Source organism: Brachyistius frenatus, unplaced genomic scaffold (assembly GCF_029030835.1).
Source record: "Brachyistius frenatus isolate BFR_SWC_R1_liver_20210118 unplaced genomic scaffold, ASM2903083v1 Contig_42, whole genome shotgun sequence".
In the NCBI taxonomy this organism is placed as follows: Eukaryota; Metazoa; Chordata; class Actinopteri; family Embiotocidae; genus Brachyistius; species Brachyistius frenatus.
In genome coordinates, this window is record NW_027210641.1 from 523,687 (window position 1) to 545,524 (window position 21,838).

At 41.5% G+C, this 21,838-nt stretch overlaps 1 protein-coding gene across 8 annotated transcripts in view; it reads left to right on the forward strand.

Moving 5' to 3' along the window:
* The window catches only part of tanc1b (tetratricopeptide repeat, ankyrin repeat and coiled-coil containing 1b), a 103,860-nt gene that overhangs the window by 2,645 nt on the left and 79,377 nt on the right, over nucleotides 1-21,838 (forward strand). For 7 of the 8 annotated variants that reach the window (XR_011311067.1, XM_069702476.1, XM_069702478.1 and 4 more), the window contains exon 2: nucleotides 9,717-9,810. Coding sequence is in view for 7 of the 8 variants with exons in the window: in XM_069702476.1 (XP_069558577.1) it covers nucleotides 9,717-9,810 (94 nt within the window). In the remaining variant the exon portion in view is untranslated. Of the gene's footprint in view, nucleotides 1-202; nucleotides 250-9,716; nucleotides 9,811-21,838 lie in introns of those variants that run through there. The other variant, XM_069702480.1, reaches the window with a different exon arrangement.

A 21,838-nucleotide genomic window follows, 5' to 3' on the forward strand; every position in this document is an offset into this window, starting at 1 on the left:
CCTCTCTCACTCTGCAGAGCCAGGTTCCCATGGTCCTCAGCCAGTTGGCCAATAACAGGCTGGCATCAGAGGCACATTGTCATGGCTGAAGAGGGAAAGTTACTTGAGCCAGTGACCTGTCAGACAGCTCGCACTGAGAGGCTTCTGATAATAAGGGCAACGATTTTGTCTTATTTGAAGGGCCTAGCACGGAAAGCCAGATTTTTACCGACGAGTAGGTTTGAGTCTGTACGCTGCTGAACCAAGATGGTGAGTGGATGTCGTGGTGTGACATTCCTGTGTGGGAGGATAACTAAATATTGCATGCGAGCTTGTGTCGAGCATTGCAGCAGTGTGTTAGTTTTTAACAAAGCATAAGGTTTTTTAAGAGTATTACTGTATAGAAGTTGCTTCCTCCCCAACCTGCTGTGTGGTCCAAATGAACTCTAGTACATTTATCAGTTTTGGTTAGGTCAGTTAAGGTGTGTGATCGCTGTCATTCAAAGTCTTGTACAAAGTCCAGTTGGTCCATTTGTAGTTTAAAAGGAAAGACGACCAACCACCTGATTGTTTGACAGTAGATTTGTGGTTAGAACATCAATTTGACAGCTTAAGGACAATTCTCATGTGCTGACCACGGAAACTCTCCAGGAAGCAATCTCCGTTGCAGTCTAGGATTTCCATAATGTGCATTGTAAGTGAGATTTATGTAACGCAGCCAAGACACTCACGTTTCAGAAGTATTCAGGTGGTTTTCGAGCATGTTGGGAAAAAACGTCCTGACAGCAGAAGCAGATGTCTCTGAGCACCTGGAACTTGAACAAAGCCGAGGTTGTTATGTGCTGCTTTGTGTTTCATGTCCTGCTGTGGGGTACACCATCTCCTGCAGTGAGCACTAAAACCCGACATGGCGAACACCGCAAATGTATTGTAACAAGACGGCAACATTTTCTGTTCCCACTTTAAAGAAGTGATTCTGATTATAATAATCAGTGATTATGGTCACAACATACTATATATGCATCCTTAAGTTCTAGCAAAATTGTATTCGGTAAAGAAATGATATTGTGTTGTCTTCATGGGGATGAAGGTTCATATTCAAGCCTTTTGGCAAAGTGTGATTGTGTAACTGCATTAGCTCAAGTTTCTTAAAGGGTAATGACAGTTTATGTATCCAAATACTTTCCTCACCATGTAATTGCCCCATTTGCCCTTAAGTCATCTATTCAAACATCACAGAAGGACAGCTATGCAGCTTGAGTTGCCTTTTTATTTCAGTGACAGTGTTGACTTGTGCTGAATCAAATACTAAATCATCCATTTCACATAGAAGGACTGCAGTGTGTTCTGTAGAATGGGTTGAAAGTCCAGGTGGGAAAGCAGCATGTATGTTTCAAGGGACTGTTCATGTGCTTATGAGCCCTGAAGCTTGCATGTGTGTATCTAAATCACATGTGTGCATCTAAATCACATGTGTGTATCTAAATCACATGTGTGCATCTAAATCACATGTGTGTATCTAAATCACATGTGTGCATCTAAATCACATGTGTGCATCTAAATCACATGTGTGCATCTAAATCACATGTGTGCATCTAAATCACATGTGTGTATCTAAATCACATGTGTGTATCTAAATCACATGTGTGCATCTAAATCACATGTGTGCATCTAAATCACATGTGTGCATCTAAATCACATGTGTGCATCTAAATCACATGTGTGTATCTAAATCACATGTGTGCATCTAAATCACATGTGTGTATGGAAGTGCTTCTTACTAACAGCTGTTACTGATTTCCATTTTGTCAAACCTTTTTTCAAAACCCCAGAGACAGACAGGGCGAGAGAGAACGGCAGATGTGCAGAGTGTCACAACAAACTATGAAATGCAGAATGTGTAACAAGTTGTTGGCAAAGAGAAGTGTTAACAAGAGAGCCTGATAGATTTATCAGTTGGCTCATTTTATCGGCTAATATTGGCCTATTACAGATATATTGGTATCAGCGTATTTGTTGGGCGATATGAAAACTTTTTTTTACATAACCTAATGCAGGAAAAGATGTTCAGGGTAAATCATAAATCGTTCTATTTGTGTTTTTTCTTAAATGTATAGTTTTTTTTAAATTTTTTTATAGTTATTACACTGCTGAGGTCCACTGTTTCAGGGAGCTGCTGTGATTTTAGACACTAAAATTGACCTTCAAACTGTTTTAAAGTGTTTTGATAGTCACATCTTGGTCAATATACTAATATTGGATTTTTTTTTTTTTACTTCCTCAAATCGGCATCGGTGCCAAAAATCCAGTATCGGTTGGGCTCAAATTAACAATATAATTTTGAAATAAAATGAATTTGCCAATTAATTTAGTTGGTTAAATGATCAAATACATTTTGTACTGTGATTCTGATAGATATTTGGGTTCAGATTCAGGAGGAAGTAAAGGAAATATACTGCGACCCTTTGCAGGTGTGCTCACTGTCACTGTTCAATATGTACGTCCTCACGCTCATGCGAGCTGTGACCTGCTGTGGGCGGTGGAAGTTGTAGCTCCGACGCTGTAGTGGGCGCTGTGGGCGGTGGAGGTTGTAGCTCCGACGCTGTAGTGGGCGCTGTGGGCGGTGGAAGTTGTAGCTCCGACGCTGTAGTGGGCGCTGTGGGCGGTGGAAGTTGTAGCTCCGACGCTGTAGTGGGCGCTGTGGGCGGTGGAAGTTGTAGCTCCGACGCTGTAGTGGGCGCTGTGGGCCGACAGGCAGCGAGCACACAGCCAAGCTGCTGCAGAAGAAGACGGCAGGCAAAACCTAAGGTGATGGTTTTTTGTGAAGAATTTGACAGCAGCCAGATGTCACCTTTGACCAAAATGGGCAGTTTTCTCCTTGCTTGTGTTTCTTCGGGTTTTCATGAAAAAACCCGTTTTGGAAGCGTAAGCAGGCAGGGCGGTGATTGGGTTCTCACCGACCAATAAACCAGTCATCAACCAAGAGCCTCTGGATGCAGGACTGTTGTTCCTAGCTGGATCTATTCTTGTCATAACAATGAATTGTCAAAATGAATGTTATTTGGATTTGTTAGTTTGTGTCCTTGTCAGATATGTGAACTTGTATCTGTCTCTGCTAGAAGTTGGTCTGTAAAATCTTTTTCTTCTTTTTAGTGCTGTAAAGCTAACACACATGAATAGACAGAATAGCAGCTTCTCACTGCGCCTGTTGAAACTGTTTTTTTTTGCTTTTGTCTGCTTGTTGTGCTTCTTTACTTTTCTTCCATACAAACACATCAATCCACTTTGCTTTCAAACTGTTAAGGGAGACTTTTTTCTGTGCACTAGATGCTGTGCTGAGTCCAGTGAAAGCAGCTGAGGTGATGGGCTAAGAATAAACCCGCTCTCTAGAATTGAAGTGGCGAAGACATCTTATCTGTGAAGTGCTTTTTGGTCTGAAGCCCTGTTGAATGGACCGGGTCTTAAATCCTGGCTTCTTAATTCTCCTGCGTAAGTTTGTGGTTTCAAGTCTACCTTACTGCTGCATTTCTATAATCCTAAAATAATTTCTTATTTTACTTGATGAGATTCGGATTTGTTTATGTGACCCTCTGACCGACAAACCTTAATACGATTAGAGTGTCTCCAAGGGTTGCAGGAACTTTTTGTAGACTTTAAACTCTTCTTGTTAATGTTTTACTCTTAATCAAATAGCGGGCGCCCTGGGAGGCCAGTGACAAATGGAGTGGAAGTAACAATGGTCCGGCTTTATTTATTTTTACTCCAAATGTTCATCAACACTTGATCGCTACAGCAAATCAGTAATGGAGTGATAATCAGTAGTAATAAAGGGCGATACTGAGTGCAACTCTGATGATTGTTGTTACTCAGACTGGAGTTAAATCTCTGATGATTTCCGAAACAGGGCCGGTTGTTGGTTTGTGAGGAGGGAGAGCTCTGACTAACGTCACACAACAGGAAAGGTTGGCAGTGAAAGGGCAAACCCACTGCTCCTGTTATTTCATCTATAAATCATTGTAAGCCAGTGATCTGTCAAACTGAAGGAGTCTAGGTTGAATGTAGTCTCATGTTTCTTCTCATTGTAGCATTTTATTTCAGTTTCAGGTTAAGTGAGTTTCATGAGCCTGGGGAGTGTAACAATCAACTGAGCAGTGATTGCCCTCCTCAACATGCCTTGACACTTCTAGATCATCACTGCTGGAATAAAGAAGACGCGGGCTTACTGTGCTGAGACGGCATTTACTTCAGGGCTTATGGGTGTAATGGTGCATAAAAATGACAGTTCTCAACTGTACTCTTAATTGTTAACAGTTAGCTCACTCAAACACTGGCATATTGTCCAAAAGAGAACAGAAATAACAGAAATACAAAACGCAGCCATCACGCTCGATTCAACTGTATTTGAATTGTCAATTTACAGAAGCGAGCAGAGTTTGTGTGCTGCTTTAAGCACTCAACATCGATGTCGTCCAGTTGTAGTGTGAACAGACAATTTGCAGGTTCTGACTGCGGGAAAAACGATTTTAACATGCAGTGAGAATTTACTGAGGCAAAGGCAAAAACTAGTGCACTGCCAAAATGTTCCTGGTGAAACAAGCACTTGAGAGTTTCTGTTCCGGGAGTGCGAGTAAATATACATAAATGGACTTCTTATAGTAATTGTTGTGATCACATGATGAACTGAACAGAAGTCTCATATCAAAGGGTTCAGTTATCAGTTCTTTTTGTTATTCCTGAGACTTCAATGCCTCACAGTAACTTTAAACATTTAAAACTCACATAACCACTGTTGGACATTGTCCTCATCGTCTTCTGTAATTTCCCATGCCAGTCTAATGAGTAGATCAGAGTTGTTATCCTCTTTAATGTCACGCTGAGCCATGCGGCTCATCCTCCTCAATCAGAAACTTCTTTGCTTTGCCCCAAGCTAGAACTTTGGATCTGGCTGTGCCTTTGATGAAACAAAATGATTTCCCACTAGCTTAAAGTAAATGAACACAGAGGTAAATAAGCACAGAGGTTTAGCATAAGTGAAGAGCAGTCTGTTTTCTCATCATTTAGTTTTGAAAAATTCTCTCCTGAAATGTCTTATATTCTTTCAGATGTGAGCTACATGATCATGTGTACAAATACTAATAGATGTCTTTCTTATATAGTAAATACACTTAGTCCAAGTTGAAACACAGATTTAGTCCTTTAGTTCGGTGTTCCCACTATGTGGATATATAGGTCTGGGCACCCACCAAATGTTCCAGCCTTAAAACAATAAGTATGGACCACCATATGTGCCAAAATCGACCATTGATGCAACTACATCCAGAAAACAACGCTCGACTTCAACGCCGTCACACTTGGTCACCCCTGCTGGTCACTGATTGGTCTTCCCATGAGAGTGGCTGAGCAAACATAAATGTGAATTTCTAGACTATAATTACAGCAAATGAAGCTGAAGCTGTGAGTAGTGGTGGTCTTGTGTGGTCAGCCTATTGCTGCAGGGCCCATATGGGTTTGGTTCTCAGTCACACAGTAGTTCAAGCCCCTCAAAATGTTCCTGCCGACAACACGGCGCTGCACACTCTTGGCCTTATGTCTGCCTTCAGTTGTCTTAAATGCAGAATATTGTGTATGCTGGCAGATAAAATGTAATTTTGGCTGCTAGCATACATATATTGTGTTTTGTTGATAGGTATTTGAAAGTTACCTAGAAATCCTGGAGAAGTCCTGCCATTACGTTAGATTAGATACAACTTTATTGCAGTGTCTTAGTAAGTATAGTTAAATGACCTTAGCTTCTTTAGGTTTTGGTACTTTTGCACAAGGTACACCACTTTGTCTGCCTCATATGTAAACTGATAGTAGGTCTACTACAAATGGTTTTGGTAAAATGACTTTCTTGCTCAACAACTGAATCATTCAGTAGACCGTGGAAATGCCTGTATGATCTGATTTTTCAGGTCCACCTCTCAGAGGCTGCTGTTGGTTAAAGACTGTGCAGGAAGCTCTCGAGTCAAACCGGTCGACCAGCGACATCAAAATATCTGTTCCTTTGTTATTTCCCTTCCACTCACATTAGTGTGGATAACAACCTTTTGTGTACAGCGGCTGACACTCCGACTGTGCGGTCCTCCGTACCTACTCCCTACACTTCCTCCTTCAAAAGTTGGTTGGCTAACTTTTCATTGTTTGTGGACCACTTGAACTCCCAGACCGGGTCGGGCCCGTTTCCTGCGCTCAGTGAATGGACAACAAAAGAAGAGATAATTATGGCGTTCATGTGAGAGTTTTTGAACTATCCCTAGTTCACTTCAAGGCAGTGTTTGATAAACCAGCTCGAAGGTTAGCCCACGGTGAGAGTTTCCATGTTGCTATGACAACAGTGTGGAAATCTGAGAGTGATCATTCATGTAGAATCGGTTGATGAAGAGAGCTGGCAGGGCGTTTCAGCAGGAAAGAAATGAACGCACAGGCTGGAAAATAGCTGTTTGCTCCAGCGCCAGAGGACTGGTGAAGCTGATCTGAGCTTACGGGTGCTCCATCTATTGTCTGCCACCTAATAGAGGACAAAGCATGCTCTAACTCAGCCACCTCCAATATATGTGAAATGCTTCCCTACCAGAGGCGATCGGGACAAACAATCCTATTTCACATCTATATTTAGCTGTCTTCTCAGATGACTGTGTGGAGCTCGATGGCCCCATTAACCACATGTCATGTCAGCATTGTGCAGGTGAGGATCTTTTCTTCCTCACAACCCGTATGGATTTGAACTCCAACACTTCAGGAGTGACCTGGAAAACATACATGTTGATGACCCGAGGCACTTTTTAGCCACCCTGGACTCCAATTTCTCTTTTGTGAAAGGAAACCGTCCTCTCATTGTGCCATAGATTGGAGTCCTATTTGTTGTTACCTTGAGCTTTTCCGAGGTAACAGACAGACCACATGTGAAGGTCTTAGTGCCGGGGGAGCGTCCTTAATGCTGAGGCCTTCAGTTGCCTGGGGTATTTCAAAGCCCGTTGAAGACTTTTGTCAGTCTCTTCAAATAAACAAAAGAGGCGGTACCACGAGCACAGTACTCTGCTGTTTCTCCGGCTAATGTGAATATTGAGAGTGTGTTTTGTCTATTCAGCCAGCGTGTGTCTGCAAAGACCTGTGAGCCTTTGTGGGACTTTCACTGCTCCGTTGTAATATTGAGAGGCCCCTTCGAAGGGGCCATGCTAATATCCAAACACAGCTTAAATGAACTGGGATGGACATGAACTTGAGGGCTTGAGCAGTCTTGATTCCCATCTTACTGCATGCCATGCAGTCCAGGACTGTTCACTGAGGAGACTATCTTCTGAAGGCCGCAGTAACATCCCCACTATAGCTTCAGCAGAGCTACATTTGATGTTGATTGATGAACCTTTGCTATCGTGGAATCTACACTTTGATGTCATTTACTTTTTTCAGGACCCTCCACGTCTGCCACCAATAAAAACAACCAAAGGAACCTATAATGTCCTCATGCCTTTTTAAAATATTTTGTTCATGAATTCATAGACTTGATGAACATACCAAATGTCTGGACTCAGGAAAGAATGGATATGGTCTTATGTTGAAGGTTTCTTATTCTCTCCCGAATGCTCAGGTCACTTCTGAAAAACATGTTGCCGCACCTTTATCAGAAAATGGAATCGGTGCAAGAACATCATCCTGATCCGTGACAATTGCACTCCAGTGTCGTTGTTGCCTGTTCAATTGGCAAAAATGTGTCTTTGGATGGGTCTGAAATCCCTCCGTTATACTGTCGTACTGATATGTAGCACTGGTTCTAAAATTAAAATATTGCTTATTGAAGTTTGACATGCAGAGCAAACTCATCTAAAAGATGAAGCTAAAGAACGGCATCCCATCAGATTTGTCAAAGACTGGTTTTTTGAAGTTTGATGAAGTTTCTGTGTGTGTGTGTGTGTGTGTGTGTGTGTGTGTGTGTGTGTGTGTGTGTGTGTGTGTGTGTGTGTGTGTGTGTGTGTGTGTGAAGGTCCTTGAATAATAGTCAAATAGTTCCCAGCGAATATCAAATAGTATTTTTGCTTGAACTGCTCGTCCCTAAAGTCCACACCTGCTGTAAATGAGTGAAACGTGCTGTAGATGGAGGCTGAAGAGGCGGCGTCTCATTCTCTCAGTGTGTCCTGACTTGTGTTTGTCTGGTGGCTGTGGTGGGGGAGGGGGAGGGGGAGATGGAAGGAATTTGTCATGTTGGCTTTTGGAGTTTCAAGAAGGCGTTTCTCATTTCCTTTGGGTTAACCTGGGAGATGTTTATTGTTACTGTGGAGATGAGCAGCCAGCTCCCATACAGCAGCTAGCAGGTCCACCGACTCCACCAATATACGGGAATGTGCTATGCTTTCATGCACTGTTCTGTACAGACACAGATAGATGGTCTTCAGTGCTACACTGTGTTACACCAGGTGTCCTGTTGTTAATTTGTTTTTTGTGATGGTTGTAAGTACCCAAGGTTTTAGATGCAGACACCTGCGCATTCCTGAGCTCACATAACAAAATGGGTCAATACAAGAAGGTCCAGGATAAAGAACAGGTTGGAGAATAGCTGGCTTTGTGTGTGTTTCCCTAAATATTTCAAAATAAAAGTTTGAAACTACATTAGCAATCTTGGTTTGGAGTTTGACTTTTTTTTTTTTGACCAGTCAGTTCTGAGTTGAGATGCAGAGGCTCCTCTGGGATTTGCTCCATACACCTCCACCTCCTATAACCAATTCGATGGAGGCTTTGCTTCATAGTGTTTCATCTGACACCGTCAAGGATGAAAAAGGGCAAATCGATAGTCTCTCTCACAGCAGCAGCAGCAACAGGACCGAGATATTTAAAGCCGGGCTTCTGGGGTTGAGAACTATGTGTTTTGTTTGCAGATTGCATACCCTTATTTGGTTGAAACCATTCTTTTCTCTTCATTGGAAAGATTGCTCTGCTTCTATTAATACAATAGAGTACACTGTAGAAGCCTGTAATGTGTTTAGAGGGGTAGAAACCAAAAATCCCACACAATTAACTGTTTGAGCTGCTGCTGTGTTGAGTTAAGAATGTTTTCACCACCGTCCAGCTACAGAAGACTATAAATAATTCCAAAATAAACAAGCACATCCAGGCTAGACCTTGGAGCTCATGTTATACTGTTTAACTTGAAGGATTCAGAATGCACACCAGCTTGGGACCAACCATGGATATCAATGGTAAACACTCAAGTTCAGCCACACAGCATCAATTACATGTGGAATTCAGGGCATTCAACCGAGTGTTTTCCTGCATAACAAGATAGCAGAATTTGTCCTTTTCTGTTTAAATATTAGAGCATTCTTTCCATGTGCCCCTCCACTGATGACCTGCAGGATTGGGAGTGCTGTGGGAAAACTCCCAGGCGGGTGCCAGCTAAACACTATGAAATGCGGATATACAGTGTTTTGCCTTTGCTGTCAGGCTTTTGAGGACCCATTTTATCTTGTTTGGTTAGTTTGGGATAAAAAAAAAAAATGACCTGCACACCTATTGTGTAAATGTTTTTCTTATTTTCAGGGGAAGAGAGAAAACAGCCTCTGTTCTGTCCCATGAATAGAAATGAAATGCTCTGTGTTGCCAGATCATTTCCATAGTTTTCCTTGAGTGACATCGGAGGCATTTTTAGATGTCTTGCTGTGGCTGTGAGTGACTGAATATTTAAATGTTGTCTTCCTCCTCAGGGGCTCTACAGAGAGGATTCCAGGAATCTTGCCATGTTTAAGGCAGTGCTGAAGAAGAACAGGGATGGAGGCAAGGGGAGCAAGAAGGATTCAGGTATGTCCACGTATGACAACTCAAACACCTTTCAGTTTATACATTCATTCCTGAGGAAAGTTATATATACACCCTTCTTAGTTATGAAGAAAGAGTTTGAAAACCTTAATTGAGTTAAATAGAGCTAGAAGAGATGAGAAAAGAAAGCTAAATGCTCGTTCTGAAGTGTTTACTTGGCAAACATCAAAATGGTGGGAAAAAGTCATTGGATTTGATCCGTCCTATTTCAACAATTCCTCCAGTGCTCCATTTGTAGATGATTTTAAGCACTGTCATCATTTCTAAAATGGAACTTCAATAAAGTACTTGGTGCAGTACATAATGTTTCAGAAAGTTTTTGACCATTCATTCAAACATGAAGCTTTAGGGAGGGGGCACAATGACAGACAGACACATGGACACTGGAATGAAAAGCCTCTTGCTGTAATGGTAGAGACGTGTCCCGTGATGATGTGGAGAAAATTACAGCTGTATGAGCTCATACTCAGCATGCCACCAGTGACACAGCCCATTGCATCCAGATTTCATGCAGCCATTGTTTCTATAACTCTCAGTTCAAAACGAGATACTTTCCATCTTTTATCTATAGTTTTGAATGGAGATGACCGTTGTGTCATTCCAGATGTTTTCCTTTGGAAATTTGTAGAGTTTTCCCACATGACTAATGGTGAATCACTCTCAGAAAGACATTGTCGACGAGTCTCTTGTTCATGCCGTGGCCCCGTCCAATGATCGGTCTTGACATTGCAAATTGACCATTTATGCTTATACTGCGTTTACCTGCCCAGACTTGCTTCACCACCTCAGAGCTGCTCTCAGCAGTCTGATTCAGTCGGTGTATACAGTCCACACATGTCTCATAGCTCTGCTCTGTCTGCCTTTGTCTGATTTGATTGTTTCACTCAACAGGAGTCAAATTAAAGGGGGAAGAGTCTGACTTGCTTTATACACCACACCACCTCCACTGCTCTCCTGTACAGTACTGTATAGAGTGAGAATTGAGTACTGTAGGCTGGTATTACTTTTTATGAAGCTGTTGCAACCTGTCTCACATATGAATCACTCTGATAACACAGTTTCCCTGTTGTCCAGACACACCCACCTGCACACACATATGGTTAAACACAGGAGCTGGTGTGTACGTGAAGGCTTAGAGCAGCAGTTTTATGGCGGGATACAGCTCCTTTATCCCAGCTTCACTTTCCCAGTTGGACCCCATCCATCAAGCCAAAGCAGCTCTGTCTCCTTTTCTCATGGTGGGATAATAAAATGTGGCCACTCCTCTCTGTTGTTTAGGGCTGTTAAGGCAGATGAGAGGTCACTTTGTCCCTCTGTGGCCCTGCATGGAGCAGATATCTCTACTGTTTTCAACTGGTGGGTTACGACCCAAAAGTGGGTCACGGGGACATTTGGAGTGCGTCCCAGATTTGTGTGTGAATAAAAGTCAAACTATTATTTTGTTGTCGGCAGAATTTCTGCTTCCCTTTTATTTTGAAGGACATATGTTTCCCATGACGCAGCACTTGTGCCGTAGTCGTATGCGTTGCCATGACAGTGACAACCAAAACTAATGTTGTCACATCCAGTAGTTAGCTCTCATCCGCACATTTGTAGACGGGGTTAGGATTAGACATGTCTTCATTTTTTATTTCATTGGGTTTTCAGCTATAGTTGCACTTTTATTGTCATATTTCTGGTTTATTTCACGATGCATGAAAGCATTGTGTATTACTGCATTACACATTTGTGCACAACCTAAAGTAAAAAAAATGGGTCCTGAAGTTAGACCAGTTGAGGACCACTGCTCTACTGCATCTCTCTTTATTTTCAGGCTTTAGCCTCTTATTTAGTTAGACTGAATGAAATGTGGGTAATATCCTAAAAATGATTGGGAAATGTTGTCGTGATTTGCCAAATAAATGAGAGTTATTGCTTTAAAACTTTGGTTGTATTTCTAAGAGACTTTGAAAAGCTCTTTGATGAGTTCAGCATCACGGTGAAATCCATATTAACGGAAACAGGAGGTCATAAATTTAAATTCAAAGTGTTCAATTGCATTTTGCACCACCCTGTGTTTCCTTGTTTGTCCTTCTTTAGGGGAGAACGTGTTGTGTTAGTAACACAGAAGTTGTGATGTTGAAGGCCGTGTTCATCACATTAGGTACGCTGCAGTATAGTTAATGCTCTCTGAGACAGGATGGGACCACATTGCTCATAAACAATTCACTTCACCTTCTGTGGTGCTTAAATAAAGATTTAATTTTGATCCAGAAACTTTGTCAAAATGAAATGTTTGAGGTGGTGCTGTTTTGTCATCCACTTCATTTTATGCGTTTATTTTTTTTTTTGCCACATCCAAACTGGATTAAAATGGTTAAATATGTTTAGTTTGTTAAATACAGCATCAGTGTTGTTTTTGAGGCAGTAATTCTTAATATTTTATACCTGAGAGTTTGTATTTATATTTTGATAAGAAGCTTGTTTGGTGAGTTTGCAGGTTTGGTTTTATGCAGGTCAGTGAAAGTTGTGTTTATTAGTCAAGTCTGTAGTTTTTGAACTTCCCTGTTGTCCTCTTACAGACCAGACCAAACACAGTTTTCTTCCTTCAGGGGGCCCAAAAAGATAAAACCCCTTTCAAATCTGCTCAGCAACATATAATGGAAATAAGTGGGAGGCAAGACCTTGATAATGGTATAATTGCAAGATAGCTCAGCATATGTTGCTCATGACTTGGTGGCTATGAACTGAAGGCAACTTTAAAACAGTCAAGGAAAGTTGGCCCCCACGCCAGATACCACTGCAGTCATTAGCTCTCCTCTGGGATCTCCCCATTGCCAAGACCACAAAAACACACAGTTTGCTAATTTAGTCTCTCCATCTTGTGCTCCTCCTAGATCCTTCCTCCTCCTCCTCCTCCCCTCTTGCCTCTCCTCAAGCCCTTCTGCAAGGAATCTGTGTGGAATTGGCCATTTTAATCCCTTTTAAGTACTTTTTTTTATGGTCTCCCATTCCAGGAGTGGAGCACTGGTTTGCTGTGGCCTGCTGCCTTTGATGTTCTCATTTTCTGAGAACTGGGTAATTGTAACTGGGTTACAGTGTAAGCAACAGATCTGGGACCCCAGGAGGATGGTTATGTTATAACCAATCACTCATTGATTTCAGTCTTGTCCTCTTTGAGGATCATTGTTGTGAGTTTTGTAGGATTGTTTTAGGACAGTGTCTTGTCATGAGGCAAATTGTGTGAATTTGTTTCATCCTGTTTTCCTCTTGATGCTTTAACAGCAGTGAGCCCATAGTTACGGTATGCAGAATACATCTTCTGCATGGCTCTGATTTCTTTTGGGTGCACCCACAGTATTTCTTTATTATTTTACTATCTTAACAGCTTTTGAACATCAAACCAAAGCAGCGAAGAACACTGTTACTGTTAATTCTTCATTGTTACTCTGCTAAATGTCTCGTGAAGTACAATTTGAAATCATATAAAGCATATAAAGTCACATTTAATCAGTTAGTTCTCTTTACCAGCTTATAGACCATATAATAGATATTAGGTTAGGTAGTTACTTTATTAATCCCCGAAGGGAAATTTTTTCGCTACAGCATATATATATATATATATATATATATATATAATATAGATATAATAATAATAATAAAAGTTAATACAGGCTAAATTTGATTACAGGACAATCAATTAGTGCTTCCCTAACTTTTTCCTAAATTTTATTTGTCAAACAATTTTCATGCAATGCCAAATACCTTTTATGAACACGTGAATCTGCATTTTTACACTAAGATTTGATGCTTTTTCTGGCAAAGTGGCCCGAGTGGTCCCTTTTCTTTCCACTGCCAGAGGCCACACTGGCTGCCTCCTTCACGGCCTCATGGTTTTGAGTGTGATGCATGGCCACATACTGTTGCTGTTGCTCTGAGAGTGTCTTCAGTGACTTCATAATGTGGCCCAGAGAAATCCAATTTGATTGACTCAGCTTTGATTGCTGAGCCTGATTGTGTGTGACGTTGTGGGTGGTGTAATACCTCTCTCTGTCAGACCTCACACTTTGGGTTTCCCACTCAATGAGACAGTTGCCTGTCTGGCTGTTGTGGGTGATGCGGTGTTAATCACACTGGCACGCATTGTTGTGCACTCTATGAGGCCGATAACAGTTTCAGCTGTTTACTCCTCTGACTCCCAGCACACAAGCTGTAAACACAAAACCGATATGCAGCCACCACCACTAGTTGGCAGAGCGGCTCTCAGGTTGTTGGACAGTGGCGGAGACAGAAGACACGCGAGCACCTGGCTGGACCGGAGACAGCAGTCTTGAGTTTTGATGTCCTGACAGAAAATCTACTGCGCTCGTAATTGCTCTGATAGGATTAGTAGAAATATAATGTGAGCGAGGAGCAAAGTGTAGATGTGATACTTATGCTGACAGCGTACATGGGTACAGATTTTTTATAATATTTCCTTCAAAATTCTTCCTGAAAAGTAATGTTTCTGTTCTCCCTTGAAGAGATAGATGGTGAACGTTTGGACACATTACTTTTACTATCATCCTACCACAGTAGGAATGGCTTTGCTCTTCAAACGCAAAACACTGAGAAACAAGTGACGATGAGCAGACTTACACAAGAACTTAATGTGTTATTGTTTTGCAGACTTGCAGAATTTGTAAGTCTCTCACGTCACTTTAAATCTGATTGAAAGAAACCTCTTTAAGTTTCAGGAAGATTAAGTGAAAGATGAAGGAAACGTTCATGGTGTAGACGACGTAATGGTGTGTTTGTGTGTGTGTGAATAAGTGAGAGAGAGCATTAAGTGCTCAGCTGTGGTGGTGAGTTGTACATGCTGTCTGCAGTTTCTGTCAGCTTCTTGGATGTTTTGACATGAAACAGTGATTTGTTGCTTAAGGACAGACAACAGCAAATTGGTTCCAAAGTAAGCGTGATTTCTGTTTTGAATGATGCATTTCCCTCTCTGGTGCTACAGTTAAGTAGAGCAGCTGACATTGCAGAGATTCCTTTGCTGTTGTCTTTGTTCTTTCTCTTTCAGCTGCCCCATCAGGATTTTTACTGTTATTGGAAAACTTCCCTCAATAAACAATAACCATAGGTGGTTGAGCAGTTATTTGTCCAAACAAAAAAAGAGCTTTTGATGGACAGTTGTTTGCTCAAAAAACAGCTTTTTTTTCCTGGGTAAATAAAAAATTGTGGTTTGTATGGCTGAAACAGTTTTTTTTAACATGGCTGTTTCCTGTAGGCTTTCAGAAATGAAAATGTTTATCTTTGCTCAGCTGTTAGACAGAATTAGTCCAATAGTAAAACACTCAACAGACTTGCTTTTGCCCTACAATTTTCTTTCACCCTTGGGTTGCAAAGAATGTACTTGATGTTACTAATATTCATGACGGGTGTTTTATTTTTCATAATTTAGTTTGTAGTCTGAGGCGTTGGTACTTTCCTGCTGAGGTGCAGTTTTTCTGCATTACTGAGAGAAAGCAGCACACCTAGAGTTCAGGATGAGTCGCCTCCCTGACATATGGTGTCTGACCCTGCGCTCAGACATGAACAAACTCCACTCGGTATGTACAGAGTCTGCCACAGGTTCCAGTTCCTTTCTGCTTGTGTAAGCCTGGTGCTTCTCAGTAAACAGTTGGGTGGCAGCCTCTTCTCCATCCATATCTACCGCAGCCATTTTGAGACATGCTACCTCCTTGTCCTGAGACCTGCAAGGGAACTTAAAGAAAAGTCCCTTTCATGGTGCACCCCTGATGTAATCACTGGATGAAACTTTAGTACAGTAACAACAGCAGAATCTATAAAGTGCAATTTTCTGTGCTTTTATTAACTGTGATGCTGATATTTTCTGTTCTTTTGAAGTACTTGCTGTCACTAAATTAAAAGATATGGAGACAGACAGACAAGTGGCTCTCAGTCAACTACAGGATGTGTACATTACAGATTACATACAGTTGGTGACCTGCACAGGAAAGAATGACTGACATCACATGAAACCCCCCCCCCCCCACACACACACACGGATAGAGAGCAACACAGACAGAGAAAGAGGAAACAATCTTAAGATCCATCATAACATCCTTTGATTAACCATAATATCTGCTGCTCAGACCAGAACCACGGCCTCTTTTATCATCAGCACATGATTTTCCTTTTGGAAAAATACTTCCTACTGAAAAAAGCTCAAGCAGCTCTTCGACTCTGGTTTGCTTTTTGTGTGCTGGTTTAGCTTTTAAGACAAAAAAAAAAAAATCAGGGACAGATCTTTAAATCACCTTTACATACACGTGGGGTCATATGTAGTTACCATCAGATGTCTTTTTTCTAATTTTAATTGCAAGAAGACTGTGACAGTTGTGAAATGGGTTTTTAGCCCGTGTTTGCTTTGTGGTTTTTTTTATTTATTTTTTTATACTCCCGGTCAAGTTTGTGTAGATTTTCTTGTTCAGACAGTTGTGGAAGGACTTTAACATGGTGGAGTAAAAAATGCACCTGATTTACAAAGGAGACCATTGAGTGGACAGACCTACACGGCTATCAAAGCACTGCGCAGCCAGCAGGCAACGATTAGCAGGGCGTAGCTCAAACCACATCTTTCACTTACACACACACATTCATGTACAAATACACACTCACAAACACACAGACACATACGCCCACAAACCTCAGGTGTATCCACACTAGACACTCCCTGTCTCTCCTTCTGAAAAGCAAAATAAGGACTCTTGGGAAAATCAGTGGACCTGCTTGGCCCGTCTCACTGATTGTTTTTGCTGACTTCACAAGATGAAAGACTTCTAAGAATGAGGACAATGAAGCTAATCACATTCCACGCATATAAATTTACCTTTGGTTGCCAAAAAACGGCCATGCAATCCAAAGAAATGTTAATTCTATTTAAATGGACTTGTTCACAAGAAAAGCACTTTTTAAAAACCCATACTTGTGTTACTAACAACCTTCAGCAGAAATATTCTATCTGTTGCTTTTCTAGTTCATGAAATGATGCAGCACTTTTGCATAAGGAAGCACCAATTTTTGTAATAATTTTTTTAACAGCAGATTTCTCCCAACTTGAATGCAGAGCATATTGTGTCAAAAGTCATGTCAGAAATGCAACCTCACATGGCAGTTGTTGAAATCTGGCCTTATAATCACTCTGAATTTTGATTGTGTTTTGTCTGACATCTGCTGATGATGGTCCCTCATCAAATCTTTCACCAAGTACCAGGTGATGGATAAATTCCACTGAAGCTATTCTTACTCTTTATGGGATCGGCAGTAGAGGTTGCTATGAGTCGTTTCTTATTGATCAAAGAAAAGTGATTTCTCTAAGTACACTTAGAACCGCCTCTGTCAGTGATCACATCCAGTTTCCTTTCTGTTTTTCTGACTGTCTCAAAAGAAGATAACATCTTTATTCTTAACAATTCGTACAAATCTCAGTTGCATTTTGAACCGTGGAAACCAGCGTCAGCTATTATGAGATCACAAAGATGTGGGAATAACATTTTGAAATCCGGCAGTCATAAGTGCGATCAAAAGGTTCCAAGACTGTTCCTGCAGGAACAGAGCGCAGGACAGTCATGCACCTGGGACGGGGAGAGGCAATAACTTTCCTGACTACGTTTTCCGAGTTATGTCGCTTGATGGACATCAGCACCTGTGTGACACATTTTTGCGAGCGCTCGTATTCACTAATTTCTCTGAACTTATAGTACCTCGTATTTGCATTTTACAAACCATGTACAAGAAGCTACTTGTCAATTAGGCTTCCCACTGTACCTGAAACTGCTGTGCCTCATTAAAGTTTTGGTAAATGTAAAGGTGTGGGTGAAAAGCTGCTTGCCGTAGTGAGGGGCGGGTGTCATGATGTGCTTTAAAAATGGGGATAATATCTATTATTTCCAGACTCTCTACTGTGGGACAATGTTTCTTTTGCATTAAGTCTTGACCATGAAAATATTCATTAATAGTTGTGTAACAAATGTAAAATAAGAGCTAGAAAGAGAAGGACAAAGCGTTTCTCATCTCTTTGCTCAAGCACATCTAGCCAATCATGATATTAAGTTGTTTTGAATGTCAGATCGTTGGTCCTGGAAAATTACATTGAGACAGGAATGCTATGTTGGGAGTGAGTTTCTGACATGCTGTTCACACTCATCATAAACGCTGCTCATTGGTTGAATTTGGCTGTCTCATATTGCCCGTTGGCTTCTGGCAGAGATTTGGAGAAGTGGTTCCTGGTGGCCCACTGTCTGCTGTCGCAGCGCGAGACCGCTCTCCATTACCCTAATTTGGCTCCCCTACCCTCGGCATGGATGGTGACTGTGACCTTGGAAGTGTGTGCACAGCAATGAACAAAAAGGCACATAAATACAGGAGGGAGTGATGTCATCTAGAGCTCATCAACAATGCGTGTAAAGCCCCCCCGATCTCAGTCCCTTAGCCCTCACCCATCTGTCGGCATATAGTTTGCCTACTTCAAAGATGAGGAACAACAGTTTATCAGTTAACACGCTGTGGTGTTTTCAGATGGTCTTTGAAGGGGTGATAGTGGCAGTTCATTGGCTGGAGAGGTCAGCAGGCCACAGCTTTTTCTAATTACAGCGTGACCTTCCTGGGCAGACACATTCCTTCTGTCTGATTTTCCGTTTTGCTCTCATACCTTCAACAGCCTTTGTCTGTGATCTAAATGAGCACTTTAAGTGTCCCTTTTTAATGCAGACGACGACGATCCTGTCACCCACAGGACGTACAATGTGCTAGCTGTTCATTGCCTAACTCCGCTTTAGTGTACTTGATATTCTTCCAAGAGTTTTTAGGGTCGTGTTTTTCTCATCTATTGCAGACACCAACCCATGCGGTCACTGTGTCTGACTCTCAGAAAGTCTGTGTGGGTGTCTGTTGAGACCTCGGGTCAGTCTTGGGCTTGAGGCCCCTTTTCTCGCTCCTCGATCCTACTTTGCACTGCACTGCTCTGTTCTGCTTTTCTGAACAGAGACTTTTTTTTGTAATTGTGCCTGCAGATGAATGTCTTGCCGTCCTTAGCTCAGGAGGGTTTGAGACAGGCTGAACTAATGACCCTGGCTCCTTTGTGCCTAGCCTCAAAGGAACAGGGGATAGTGCGGATTGCAAAGAGGAGCGGTTTGCATAGAGTGCTTCCTCCTCACATTTACATCTCTTATTTTAAATCTACCATTTTGATATCAGTTTTTATTTGAAAACTCTGTCAGTTGAGTTCACTAGAGACTAAAAAAAGTAGTTTGAGCAGCATAGACTCAGAGGTGAAGACCATGCCGAAGGAGCTCCGTAGGAGGCCTGTTAAGTGTCAGTCAGAGTTATATACTTTTAATAGTTTTTCATCTTTAAAATAAATCAACATATTGTCACTTTATTAGAGGTTTACAAAAAATTCCTACCGTCCTGTGAAACACATCAACTGAGGCAAGATTGACTGATGCGAAATTCACACAGATTTACAATTAACAAAGATTTTCAAAGATGGTACAAAGCTGCAAGATTTCCCCTGGTCCTTGTTTGCTTATGGGATTAGTCTCTTTGGAAGCATTGGGTGGACAGTCTTTGTGCTCTATCCTTGTCCATTTACCATCATTGAACAGGCTGTTGTCCAGAGGTTAGTGGTGTTCTCATGACCTCACCTGGCCCCAGAAGAAGCTCTGCCTAATGATCTGTGCTAATGGCAATCCAAATCTGTCGTTAAACCAGATCGCCATGGCAACGCCAGACTCCAAACCACATTGCACTTGTGCCTGAAAATGAAATCCCAGTTTTGTTTCAAAGTAGCTTTATTTGTACTCATAACAAATAAAATAACACTGTTGACTGTGTTTCTTGGTTTGTTTGTATATAATATATATAGCTATATAATGTACTGTATATACTGTGCATTTTATATTTTTTACTGCTATTTACTGCTATTTTATTGCTTTTCTATTATTCTATTATATTCTATTATTTTATTCTATTATTTCTATTATTATCTTATTGCTTCTGTATGCTGCTGTAGCGAAAAAAATTTCCCCTCGGGGATTAATAAAGTAAACACCTACCTACCTAAAAGTCAGAAATTGTTGAAATATCCAGACACAAAAAACAGTGTGGGACACCTGAAAACTCACTGGGCTGCACTGTGACTCATCCATGTTAAAGTGCATTAAAATGATTGATATTAATATGGAGATTGTGTGCTTGGTCGTCCGTCTGTCCTTTGCTTGGACTGTAAGAGTAGAGGACATTGTTGTAATTAACCCCATATAAAACCCATGTAAGAATTTTTATGGTTTTACTTTAGAAGCATTATGTGTCTTTGGCTCTGGAACAGTGCAAATCAAACCTTCTTCATTGAGTTAAAACATCCTTATGTTATCCTAGACTGTTGATCAGAGATACTAGCAGAGAGAAATGGAAGAACAACATTAAAACTGCAAGCAGTGATATGCGGGCCCTCGCAAACTGCACGTCAGATACAGCGGGTCGGGGCCCCCGCTTCCCCGACGTGCAGCATGGGAGGGTCCACATATTTCTGCTTACAGTTTTAATTAAAACAAAATTCATACTATAGCATTAAAATGGGATTTTGGGGTATACAGTTTGTGGTAGTTCGGACAAACATTTTTTATTTTTGTTGACCTTTGGTTTGGTATTAGAATGACTGCATTTACAACCTGAAACCGGCAAACCCGCAACGTAGCTTACCCTTAGAGGGGCTCGCCCTCCGTGAACCATGTGACTTACCCACATAGAGGGACTCACCCTTTTTCATACTTTTTTCTGACTTTTTGGTGTATGACCTTTTTCTGAACTGACATGCCTCAAGTTACTTCTCTCTGTGAGGGAACTCAACCAGTACACAATGAAAAAAAAAAAAAGTCTCTTTTGGACTTTTTACCTTTGGTTTGTGGCTTACCCTTACAGGGACTCACCTTAGGAGGTCTCGCCCTCCGTGAACCTTGTGTGTTACCTCGGCGGGTAAACCGTGAACCTCGTGTGTTGTGTTACCTCGGCGGGTAAACCGTGAACCTCGTGTTACCTCGGCGGGTAAACCATGTGTGTTGTGTTACCTCGGCGGGTAAACCGTGAATCATGTGTGTTGTGTTACCTCGGCGGGGCTCGAACCCGTGTCTTCATGAGGTCGTTTCCAGCTGGGAGTCGGCGTCGTAGACCGCAGGACTATCTTCGGCGCTGCGGAAAGAGACGCGGCAGGAGAAAGTGTACCACGGAGTTCACTCAGAGCTTCCAGAGACTCAGCCGACAGTCTGGTTAACTCAACAGGTAAAAGATTCTCCTTCACCAAGTTTGTTATTAATGGTTCAGATTCCACCTGTTGATGGTGATTCAACTTTTAGAGAAGTTGAAACGTTTGGAGAAATTGAAAAAGTTTTGCATTCACAACACATTACAGGAAGATATTTAATATCACTGCAGACCTCCTTGAAAACACGTATATCTATTATCCAAATAATGTCTACGGCAATTTTGGTTGCATTTGAATTAATATCTATGGACGGTGGAGTTATAGGTTGCAGTGAGCCACAGATCACCTGGGATAATTGGTGGGGCAGTGGTTGGTGCTGTTGCCTCTCAATCAGAAGGTGAGGGGTTCAATCCCTCCCTTTGTCATGACAAAAATAAAAAATCATACATGTTGTTCAAACCATAAAAAAAATACCATACTATACCAAAAAATTGCCCAAAACTAATTTTTTGGCCGCCACGCCACGGGCACAGCGATCGACGAAAACACATTTTTATGATAACTTTTAATTCCAAACATGTTAAGAGTGCACAGAATAAATTTCAAGTCGGTCCGACAAAATTTGTAGGAGGAGTTCGTTAAAGTACAACGTGTGAATCGCCAAAAATGGCAACTAAATTCAAAATGGTGGACTTCCTGTTGAGTTGACATAATGGTGCAATGTAACTTTTTTGTACATCTAGGTGTGATACACATGTCCACCGAATTTCATGCATGTAGGTAAAC